Source organism: Pezoporus wallicus, unplaced genomic scaffold (genome assembly GCF_028554395.1).
Source record: "Pezoporus wallicus isolate ANWC-B61680 ecotype Strahan unplaced genomic scaffold, APGP_CSIRO_Pwel_v1 scaffold_3294, whole genome shotgun sequence".
NCBI classification, from domain to species: Eukaryota; Metazoa; Chordata; class Aves; order Psittaciformes; family Psittacidae; genus Pezoporus; species Pezoporus wallicus.
In genome coordinates, this window is record NW_026635478.1 from 8,582,637 (window position 1) to 8,594,972 (window position 12,336).

Consider the following 12,336-nt stretch of genomic DNA (forward strand, 5'->3'; position numbering starts at 1 on the left):
GCCAGCGGGAGCTCGGGCTGCTCGGGGAAGTCTTTTGGGGGGTGAAGGTTTTGGGGAAGATTTTTGGGGAAGTTCTTTCTTTTGGGGGGGAAGCAGCCGCCCCAGCGGCGGGCACACCCCGTCCCCACACCCTGTGGCGGGACGGGGTGAAGAACGGCTTCCCGGTTAGCGGCTAATCCCATGTCGGCTGGACCGGGAAATACAAAACCGGGAGAAGTGGAGAGTGGAGCAGCAGAGTACGCGGAGAAGATGGAGCGGGGAGGGGGTGCGTGTGCGTGAAACGGGACTGACACAAACTTTCCCCTCCCCAGCCGCTGGGACCTGCCTCTCGCCAAGCTGGCGGGGGGGGGGGGGTCCCTTCCCCTTCCAAGAACCCTTTTAACGTGGGGGTGCGTAAGTGTAGGACCACGGAGCAGCACCGGTGGCGGCGGCAGCCCTGACACGACGGGAGGGGAACAGCGTGTTTGTGGGGGGAGTCTCGGCCCGCCCCTCTCCCCACGGGCCCACAACTTGGGGGGGGGGGGGGGAAGCGAGGGCGCGCGCGCGCGCCGCCACTTTGTTGTTCACTCGCCTACCGCGGCGGCGGCGGCGGCGGCAGGGTGAGGGCGCATGCGCAGGCCGCAAGCCTTCACTCCCCCCCGTCCATCCGGGCACCGGTGCCGAATTAGCATTGACAGCCGAGGCACAACTTTTTTCCCCAGGCAAAGTGAAATCAAGGCGCGCACTCCGAGGAAATATAGTCCCTCCCGTTCCCAGCCCTTTGCCGTCCCCATTGGCGGCGGGAGGCGGTGGAACGGCTGCGGGGCGGAGCGGGGGAGGAGGCGGTGGCGGGGGGAGTGTGGGAGTGGGGGGGTTGGCGCGGGGGCGCGCGGGCGGGGGCGCCGGGGGGAGGGGCCCCCCTACTTTGGCGGAAAGTGAGTGATGAGTCTGTGTCCCCAGCAAAGAAGCAAAGAACTTGCTTTGCAGACTGAGTAGTTGTTTCTTTCGACTGTTGTTGTCGCTTTTTCCTTCCTTTTTTTTTTTTTAATTATTATTATTACTGCCAGTCTTTTTTATTATTTTTAACTTTTTAATTATTTTTTCCTGGTCTGTCTTTTTTTTTATTCTTCCTTTTTTAATTACTTTCTATTTTTTCCCGTGGAGGGAGGGGTGGCTGCCTGGCAGCGGGTCGGTTGCAAAAAGCGAGAGAAAGAAAAAAAAAAAAAAGCCAAAAAAAAAAAAAAAAGAAGCAAAAGAAAAAAAGGACAGAGAGAGGAAAAAAAAAAAAGCCAAACAAAACCAAACCAAAAACCAAACCAAACAAACAAAAAAAAAACTTCATTCGGATCTGAAAGTGGCAGGAAAGTGCCTGGCAAGTTGCAGGGATGGAGCTACACAGCTTGCAAGAGGCGTTAAAAGTGGAAATCCAATGTCATCAGGTAAAAAAAAAAATACCAACAATAAAATTATAAGCAAATAAAAAATGCTCTCGTATCCCCGGCGCTTTTGAGAGGGAGAGGAGGATCGGAAGGGAGCCCGTGGTGCATGCTTACCAAGTAGCCTTCGCTTCTTGTCGCAGGGTCTATCGATCAGGGGAGGGGGGCAGCGGGGCCGGAGCCGCGGCCGGGGCGGCGGAGGGGGGGAGTCGGGGCCGCGGCGGGGACCCCCTGGGCCCCCCCGGCCCCCCGTGGCAATGGCGAGCACTTCGCCAAAGTAGTTTTGCGGCTTGTTTGGCTGAGTTTTGTTTTGGGGTTTTTGTGTGTGTGTGTATGTGGTGTGTGTTGTGGAGATGCGGAGTTAACGTTGCGGTCGGTGATAGTGCTGAGTGTGTGTGCGTGAGTGTGAGTGAGTGTGTGCGTGTGTGCGAGTGTGTGTGTGTGTGTTGGAGAGATTAGGACGAGACTTGAATATTTATGAGCTTTGCTTGAAACTGACTCGCAGTGTTTACTTGCCTCTTTGTTCCTTACCCCCCTCCCTCCCCCGTCCACACACATACATACATTTTAAAAAAAATCCATTAAACTTGAAACAGTTTCTAATTCCTCCTTTTTTTGGGGGTGATTTTTTTTTTTTTTTTTTTTTTTTTTTTTTTAGAAACTAGTTGCACAGATGAAGCAAGATCCACAGGTAAATGCAGATCCTTTTTTTACTCTTATTCAGTATTTTATCCCTGCTGTAATAAGCGCAGTTGTGCTGGGACAGCAGGATGAGAAACTTTATCAGTAAGAGATCTCATTTTGTAGTCTGCACTGAGCTTTCTTACTAAGGAGGGTGTTTTGTGTGTGCATGCTTTCGTACGGCTTTGGTGGAACGGTTTTGGCTTTGAACAATTTCTAGATCGCAAGTTTATTCATTACAGGGGTTAGTTTACACTTTGCCTTTAATATGCATCTTGTTGCCGTTTTTGCAGAACGGGGATCTTAAGAAACAAATCCATGAAAGGCAATCAAGAATAGCAGCTCTTAATGAGAAACAAGTAAGGAACAGATCGATTCAGTTGTGTTTGGTTTTTCTTCTTGTTTCTACAATGCACTATCTAAACATCCGAAAAGTGTCTGCGTTAGCTGAAAAATACCGACAGCAGGGAATATAACATCCATTTTCCTAAGCGTAAAGTAAGAAAATGCATGTTTTCAAAATGAGGTCGGAGTCTCGGATGTCTTGCTGGGGGAAGGAATGATTTTAGTACTAGTAGTAGGAAGATAAGCAGTAGTTAAAACGTAAAAAAAAAAAAAAAAAAAAAAATGAGGCGTCCATTTTGAGTTGGTCGACATGTTTTAGGAATATGGAAAATTCTCCTGTCTTGGGCTACTTTGTGCACTTCCGTGTAATGTGCAGAGCAAGAGTTGGGAGGGAGGAGGCTGGAGCCGAGTTGGGAGCCATTGCTGTGTTTGATTACAAAACTGATTTTTATTGATCACTTTATTTTCTTTCTTCTTTTTTTTTTTTTTTTCCTCCCCACTTGCCTTTCTCTTCCCTTGGTCTGATCTGACGTGTTAGATTTTGATTCGAGTTCACTTAGGCACTTTCACTTTTCTCCCCCTTCCAAAAATATGAATAAAAACAGATTAACCTCTTTCAGCTGCCGGGGAAAAAAAAAAAAAAATACCTAAAACGGGGGAGGGGAACAAAACAAACCAGAAACCTCCCTCCCTCCCCCTCTCTCTTTCCCCCTTCCCTCCCCAAACTTTCTCGTCCCTCTTTTTGTGCCGAGTAACCCCCGGGACCGCTGCTCCGCCCGTGACCCGCTCCCCGCCCCCCGGGAGGAAAGTTGCCAGGCGCGGCGGGGGGCGGCGGGCGTTCAGCACCGCGGACAGCGGCCGCCGCTGCCGTGCACACGCTCACGCCCGCACACTCGCATTCACACTCACCGAACTATCCGCACCCCCTCCCCCCCGGGCCCCTGTCCCCACTTCCAGGACTTCCAGGGCAGGAAGTGCAGTTGACAAAGCCAGTAGGAGATCTGTTTGAGCCACCCCCCCTCAGGGTTAACTTTCCCTCTCCACCCCTCCGCTCCTTATGCCCCCCTCCCCTGGGGGCCGGCGCGGCAGTGCTGGGCTCCCCTCCCCGTCCCTCGGCTCCCGGCCCCGCGGGCGGCGGGAGCGAGCGCGGTTCCACCGGAATGCAGCAGCCCTTCAGCACCGGGGCCGGGGACAGCGCCCGCGGGGCGCCGCGCTGCCAGCTCCACAGCCACCGCCTCCTCCCCGGCCAGGGACCTCCGGGAAGAGGCGAAGGGGCACGTGTGCGATTCCACCCCTTTTCTCCCCTTCTTTTTCCCCCTGATTTTGTTTTGTTTTGTTTTGCCAGAGTTGTGGTTAAAGTTGAAAAGTGATCCGTGCATATATAATCTTTGCCCATAGGTGATAGTGATTATATGCCACCCTTTTCCTTCCAGTTTATTGTAATCAGAATTTGTCAGCACTCTCAATTTGGTAGTGGAAGCTTCCATTTTGTGAGGAAGGGGTGTTGGTTTCTTCTAACATGGAGAAAAGTCTGCAGAGTTTGAAGGTGGGGGATGGGGCCCCATTCATGCTGAACATTACCATTTTGATTGCTTTGATGCCATTTTTGGAGGGGGGAGGGGATAGAATACCCTACTCAGCAGAGCACAAAGATATTTAATCACTGTATGGAATCAAATCAGATACTTTCTTTTTTAAAGCAAATCTGACACTACGTGATAGCTAAGGGCTGTTAGTCCTTTTTTTTTGCAGTGTAAAACAGCAAGTTGTTGAGTCTAATACCACTATACTGAGTAGAAGATTTTTTTTTTTAAACAAGGTAACAGCCTTTACTGCAACAATACATCTTTATGTGTTCTTTCTTCAATATGGAAATAGTTTTACTGTTCTAAGTGGGTATTTAGAACATACATTTGATCATTTTCTCCTGTATTGTAACAACTATTTCAAGGCTGTTTAAATTTTTATGATCATAGTAAATGAGAAGCTATTTATTATGTGTCATGTTGGAATTTAGATAAGGCAGAGAGACACATTTGAAAATACAGTTTGAATGTTCTGATTCAGCTCAGTGAAAAAGGTTTTTGCTAAGCTTGCACAACATATTTATGTATAATCTAAACTAACTAGTAAGCAGTCATTGTATATTTATGACTTGCCCTTCTCATAACCTTATAAATAAATCTATAAACTATGAAGTAATTAAACATAAAATACTAAAATTCTGTAAACAGCCTATTTGGCCTAACAGGAAACTACTGGGTTTAGGCAAAAACCTAGATTTTTTTTTTTACTGATTTTGTCATCCTGTGCAACAGGAAGGTATGTAAATAAGAGTCTGGCTGGTTGTGTGGTGTCCTTTTGCTCCAGACTGCCACCTCTGGAGGTCTAAACTGAAATCTTTCTTGGGTCACAAGTGAAATGAGTGTGGAGGTCTTAGCCTTTGACCAAGTCATAAAATGGTAGTGTAACTTTGCAGACTTGCTATAATTAGTAGTTGCTCGTTAGGTAATGGCTTGTAAATGAACTATCGGTCCTTGAGGGCATGCAGGAGGTGCACTGAAGGCTACTGAGACAATAGATGGGCTAAGGTTGGAGCCTTTTAGAGGTGTCAAGCTCTCACTTTTTGTGGCTATACCAAAACACTTAAGCAGGCAATGTAAGTAGGGAGGTTATTTTTACATAAGTATTTACATTCCTTCCCTCCTTGCCCCCCCGAAGATTTGTTTAGGCACAACTAATTCATAATTCAATAATGTATACCTTTGACTGTGCATGCACTGAATACAAAAGATGCTAAAATTGCATTTCAATTAAACTGCACATGTGGATGATGAAACAGGTAGTAAAATGAATGGATGATCACATCATCCACATCTGTTAGAAATACAGCAGGAGTGAGGGTTATCTTTCAGTACCCCTATTCATCAGTTTTCCATTGTAGTCATTGGCATTTCTGGCAGTATTTCCTTTTCTTGAAAGCTACAAATAAAGACAGAAAGGACTGAATGACAAACTCAACTTTTGGTGAATGAGGTAAATATATAAAGTAGACTTTTATGCACAGTTGGATTTTAAGTTGCAACCTAATTAAGGATCCCTGGCCAGCCATTGATATTTCTTTTATGTTGGTTGTTTAGAGAAATATGGAATTAAATGCAGTTTTAATATTTTCTCAGTGCTTTCAAATAAGCACCACAGAGCCATCATTTTCATTATTGAAATGATGCAGCTTCAGTCAATACTTAATTTGGCATCCAACTCAGAAAGACAAAAGTTAGACTTTTGTTAGAAGAGTATCTTTCATCTGCTATAGTTTTGATGAATTGTAATAGCATTTGAGAGTGGGTTACCTCTTCTTTAACAAGATATGATGTGTGAAGACTCCATTAGTTGGTCCAGTGGTTTTACACCTTCAATCTACAGCACATGCAGAGCAGCGGTAACATTTTTATCTAAATTGTCAAGCAACAAGCATTTATATGTAAATAAAAGCGCTATCATAAGAGCCAGCATTGGCCTTAAAGCACACCAGAGGTGCTCTGCTGCATGTGATTCTTGCTTTCTTTATGTCCTTAAAGAGTCATTAAGGGTTTTTTAATTTTAGAAAGTTGCCTCTTATTAATTGTTAAGATAAACAAATACACAAACCTTTAACCTCCAGTCAGAAGTTACTTGTTACTGATATAAGCATTAGGTGGTGAGCCAGGTCTTAAAAATTAACAATGAGCATGTGTGGGCTACTATATTTTCAACTGGGATGAACTCTGAATTCAGACAGCCTGTCCTAGAGCGCAGTAATAAAAATATGTCTTCCTGAAAGACATTATGTGTATGCCATTCACTTATGCACTGCCTCATTTCTTTACCATAATTTACTATCTATGCAGAGAATCAACATTAGTGTCATGCAGACTTTCCCATCCGGTGTTATTGCTGGTTTGTATTTTTGGGTAGTATATCTGAAATTAAATCACTGACTGTATTTTGCCTGTGGTGATCACCAGCAAAGCCTGTTTGTGGAAAGTGTTAGACTTCTTAAAATTTAAGTACAGTTCTTATGCAAGTTGTTGGAAACGATTTAGCTGAAGATGTCTGGTGTTACTGATGTTGCATCTTTGGCTGGGAGAAAAGGAGAAAGTGTGTTTTTGGTTTGTTGAAATTCATGCTGTGCTGTGCCTGGAAATGGCAGCATTGTTTACCCATGTTAAAGGGTAAATTGTTGGTATTTGCCAAAGCTCAGTATTTCATACGGCTGGGTACTTTCAAAATTGTTGAAGTAAAAAAGGGTTATAAGCTTCAGTGAGAACTGAAATAAAACCTGAAAGTCATTTCCAAATCAAGTTGAACCTAATGTCAAACTCTGTCCCAAGGTACACACAGCACTCCCATTTGTTGTGGCAAGAATTGCATCTATGTATGACTCCATGAAGTCGAGGGAGACAGGGTGATGAGCTCCCAGTTGAAGTATTAAACGTTTCAATCAATGGATTGAGTCCTTAAACACAAAGACAGCAGGTATTAAATATGGACTTGACTTCACAGTTCTTCTGCACATTGAGGTCTTGCTGAGTTTGCTGGGAAATCTGAACAACTGCAGAATCAAATGAAACTTACAGCATCAAAGTAAAGATTAGTTCTGGATTGTAATTCAGAAAGCTCCGATTCTTTTTTTTATTTTTTATTTTTTAAGTGCTAGAATCAGCTAGTAATTTATTGGTTGCTTTTGCTATCTGTAGAAAAAGTGACAAAACTAGGAAAGAATTTGCCTTCATCTTCTTGGAGAAGAAACTTGCATAATGGCATTCCTAGCATTCTGTTTGTGCTTTCAGTAGCATTTCATACTGGGGAAAGGGAATAATAAAGGACATTTTCATAGAGGTGGAACACAGTGGAAATATGTATACTTGTGGCTTTCTGTCTTCTATTAGGTTGCCCTTGTAAGATTCATGGGAATCGCACATCTGTATGAAAATGTGTACTGGAGGTGGTTAGAACCGCCTTTTGTTTGGTAGCTGCTTGACTGGCATGTGAAATGCTATTTCATTCCAGCATTTTTCTTTGACTGTACATTTTTCTGTACTTGTACAGTATATCACTTGGCAGGGCTAGGAGTTGAAAAGTAAATGTTACACTCATTCTAACCATTTTAAAGAGTTCACTTTGATATTTTAGCCACTTAAAACACCTGCTGTCAGAACAGTACAATTGATTTCAATTAACTTTGAATTTCTTCAATAAGATGACTCTTATAATAACTCCAGTAATCCCATGATGCCTCATTAGAGGAGCTGGCTATGATGATTATCCCTGTGATTTAGCAATTTTTTCCTTACAGTGCCTTTGTCTATTCAGAAAAAGGAATTATGCCAACAATACCTTTTTATTTCACTTCTGATTTTACACTAACAGTACTTGCTACCTGTTACACATTGTAAAGTATCTAATTTATACTTGCAGGAAACAGGTATTTGTTCAGATGTACACAATACATCCCCTTTGAAAGGGGAGACCCTTTCAGAGAAACTCGATGTAGTTTTGTATAGGAACTCTATGTCTTGGAGTTAGAATTTATTTTAGTTTTTTAGTACACACAGTTAGACAGTTGAAAGTGGTGTTTCTGCAGGAGTCTTTGTCTAGACCTCTGGTTTAATGGAGCAAATTCTCCACTGGTTTGTGCCATGTATGCAGCTTATCCAGAGCAGTGTATCACATCAGGCATTTATACCAGTTCACCTTGCTTCAGGATCTTGTGTGTGGACTCCGCTTATGGAAGAGAAGAGGAATATGTCTCTAAATGTCTTCTTTCCATAGCATGGTGCTAGAGAAGGGTTTTGAATGGTAATTTTAACTCACATTTCCAGTGGGGTACTGCATCACTCTAAACACTTCTGGTATGTTCAAGTAGAGAAAATCTCTTTTCATCTCATTCCAGATTTGATTTTCAAGTTGAAAGCATGAAGGCGTATAAAGGCACGTTAATACAGTTACTTTTAACTTTTCTCTCTATGCCTTTTTCTTTGTGATCAAAGATAAAATATGCAGCATTTTTGTACTTGATTATAAAATTATACCTTCCTCTCCTCTCCGTCCCCCAAAACAAAATCTGAAGCATCAACACAATTTCTGATCAATAGAGTTAAAGGGTAGAAGTTTGCAAATCAATAAAACAAGGCTGTGGTAAATGGTGTATGTGTGGCCATGATGTCAAGGAGGGCAATTTGTACACACAGAGTAGTTGGACGTAAAGTAAGTATGAAAATGGGCTGCAAGTTTAAGATAAGAACAAAGAAGAACAAAAAAAAAAAAAAAAAAAAAAAAGAAAGAATTGGACTAATTGAAATGCAGATTTGTCTTTCTGCCATGAAAGTAGACGGTTATTTCAGCCTAACAGACTTGTATTTGGTTTATCCAATCGTCATAGCTGAATCACCTTAACCACACTTCCCTTGTATGCATGGATATAAATGTATGGGTTGTTGTGGGTTGTTGGTTTGGTTTGGGTTGTTTGTTGATTTATTTATTTATTTGTTTGTGTTTTTTTTTTTTTTACTTAAGGTGATACTACTTTTATTTGGAAATGTTCTTGGGCCAAAATGTATTTCCTTAAACATGCTCCCCCCCCCTTTTTTTTTTTTTTGATTCAGCTACTTATTGTTATGTAGTAGCAATTTCCAGAGTGTCATATGAAATTGCTGATGCGGCTTAGTTCTAGCTACAACCTGCGACTGCCAATAGTAAGCATCTATTGAAATCTAATATGTACCACAGGGCTTTTTTCCACATGTACAGGCAGACCCTTCTGGTTAACATATAGAGGAAGGGGAAAAATAGGAGGATGTGTTTTCTTTTTTTAACCCATGGAGAAGTTCAAAATGACCCTTTGACTGAATAAAAGTAAACCAGAGAACTGGCCCTAAATGCAGCTGCAGTAAAATCAAAACAATAAGTACCTGGGAATTCTGTAGATATGATGGGTTGTGTTAATTTGAGGTTTTTACAGGCAATCTAATTTTTGGAGTTGGAACTTACTCTTAAGAGCCTGGGCATTGAGGCTGTGGCAAGAGCAGTGTGTTGGCCAGAAAGTTTGTCTGATTGCTTGCATTTAATCAAGAGAAACATACAATTAGTCTTGAAACAGAAGTTAGATCTGTGTAGTGTATAGGTTGTTTTCCTTTCCACACTGATTTAACTTGATCATCTTGGTACTTTGTGATATAGCTTACCTCTTACCCAGAGAGAAGGAATGGAATAGCCCTTCTGTGCAAACTCAGCTATCGATGAAAAATCATACAGGGTTACAGAAAGTGAAAATGTGTATTACATTTTCATTAACATGAGTCAAGTGAGAATCACTGATACTTTTGACATGTGCAGAAATTAACCTGCATTTTCTGTAATTTTCCATTTTTCTAAAGCACTTTGAATCAGCTAAGATTGCCTAAAGATTTATTGGTGAACCGAAGCCTTCTTAAGAATGAGAAAGATGAGAGAAGCTTCCATTCTCAGGAATGTACAGACTCTGTGTATAAATGTGCTTGTGTGTATGTGTGGTTGGGCGTGAGCATAAGGTCTTTCTCTTTGATATCATTCAGGCAGAAAGCCAATATGCGCATGTAAATGAGCCTGAAAATGTAATTAAAAATATATACATACTGGGGACTGTGATACAGAATTTAATATGAGATGCAGGTTACAAAGTGACAAGTAACATTTCCTATATAATCACTGATACTAACTCTCATCTGTGATTTATGCATCTCATGTGATATTAAGTGCCGAACAGATAAATGCTGAAATTACTTCTTTAAATGTAATTTCATCACAATGAGGGAATGCAAAGTATGCCTTGCCCATTCTTTTCCCTTCAACCAAAACAAAAACCAAAATACACCTACCATGAAAATGTTACTACGGAGACTAAAAGTATTTTATATAAGACAAGATAAAGACCTTTTTGATAACGTATCTTTCCCTGCGATGAAAATGTGCCAAAATAGTCTTATTTGTGTTGTTAACATATTTAAGATCAAGGAAATTCTGAAAATTGTTAACATACATCTAGGAACTCATACACAGATGGAAAAGATAAAGCTTGCCAGGTGAAAGACATCAACAATCTTGGCCTTTACCTCAGTGTAGATAACAAAGGCTCACACATAAAAGCTTATATGAGAGGCATCTCAGAAGCTCCAAACTTTGGGCAAGAAGCCAGTTTTCTTTGCCTGAAAGTATTTTCTGAAAGTTAAGTTAATGCTGGGTGCAGAAGCTGACATTTCTGCTCTCCAGCTTTGAAAGAAGCTACTTGGAAAAGCTTTATTTTGCATTTAAAAAAATTCAAGTGGAACTCTGATGTATTTCTGTCAACAGCTCCATAGCCCATAAATATATACAACCTAAGCCAGTGCCTTATTTACGTTATTTTATTAGCATTCTTTGCTGAGTGGGCTTGAATGGAGCACAATTTCTCATATAGAGGATCTAATTATAAACACAAGGGACAGAACCAAATAAGCAGTCTTTAAAGGGAAAAGAGTCTAGCAGCTTTGTTTAAAGTGTCCTTTAATGAACTTCTTTAGCAGCTTGTATCTTAGCAACACATTTTATTACATACCAGTGCGGGAGAAGCAGTTTACAGATGGAGTTGCACACAGTAATTTATTTCCCCCCCTTTTTTTTTTCCCCCTTTTTTTTTTTTTCTGCTTCTCTGTGGTGACTCAACTGGAATGTGCAGAGTAGCTTTTCCAGCACTGATAGCTCACTCGAAATCCCTGATTGGTTCATTTGTATCTGTTCTGTTTTGTTAGTTGATGAAAAAGGCATTTAGTATGGTAAATGCATAGTGATTTTGCTTGCTCTTAGAAATTCAGATATGACTGTTTTGAATAGGCATGGATTTAAATTAAAAAAAAAAAATGAAGATTCTTTCAATGCACTTTTTAACTTGTATGTGCTCCACTCAGTACTAGTCCTCGTTGCACACACAGGCGAGTTTCGAGATTTGTAGGTTTTTTTACTCTCCAGTGTTACACAGGGTTATTTTAATCTATCGTCTCTACTCCTCTAAAAATAATTGGAATATAGCAGTGACAGGAATATTTGCAACCTTTTTTCTTTCTTCTTATAAAAAACCTGTCACTTAAACTGCAAATATATAAACAAATAACTGTTGTTTTAAGCCCAATTGAAATACTGCATTACTGTCACTCCTTCAAATGACCTATACAACTTATCTTTGTTGAAAGAAATACTTTCTGTTCTCTCTGTTACTAATTGAAGACCAAGTTCTGTTTGTATGTTTGAGTGGAAAAGTCTGTGAGTAGCTTTTTTCAATAGGGTCTGTTAAGGAATGCAGAACTACTGATTATTTGTATAACCAATAGAATCTAGAACTTTGTTTTTTTTCTCATAAATTAAAGGAGAAAAATGCCGTTTATGAGCAAACGAAATACTATTCAGCCCAATTTACATTTTCTGCTGGCTAGGCAGGTGTAAATCCAGAAATATATTTCCCTGGAGTTACCCAGAGTTTGCACTGGTGTGATAAAAATCAGAATCTGGCCAGAGGGAGAGATGCAGGTGAGGAGAGGGCAGATGAAAGCAGTCCAGAGTGTTAGGAGAGCCCAAAGAAGATAGAGATTGTTGGCTTAGAGATACTGCTTTTGGGGATGGCTTCATTACACTTGTGTTAAGCACTAATATTTTAGGATTTAATATTAAAAAGACAAACCCCATAGATTTCTTGAAGTCCATTGTATTTGCAAGTAGACAGGAAATGGTTTTGAGAGAGATTTGATTATTTATTTGCTTAACATTAGTAAAATGTAAATGTATTTCCAATAACTGTCAAACTGTTATGTTTCTTGAATCTTTAGTTCAAAACAGAAATTTCTTC

The 12,336-nt window shown here is 41.1% G+C and overlaps 1 protein-coding gene across 3 annotated transcripts in view; it reads left to right on the top strand.

Annotated features, from left to right (window-relative positions):
- The first annotated feature begins 1,261 nt into the window (after positions 1–1,261).
- Positions 1,262–12,336, top strand: part of PHF21B (PHD finger protein 21B) — a 165,884-nt gene continuing 154,809 nt past the window's right edge. For 2 of the 3 annotated variants that reach the window (XM_057426969.1, XM_057426987.1), the window contains exons 1-3: positions 1,262–1,418; positions 2,074–2,106; positions 2,390–2,455. In XM_057426969.1, the coding sequence (XP_057282952.1) occupies positions 1,365–1,418; positions 2,074–2,106; positions 2,390–2,455 (153 nt within the window). In that variant the 5' untranslated portion in view covers positions 1,262–1,364. The remainder of the gene's footprint in view (positions 1,419–2,073; positions 2,107–2,389; positions 2,456–12,336) is intronic. The other variant, XM_057426978.1, reaches the window with a different exon arrangement.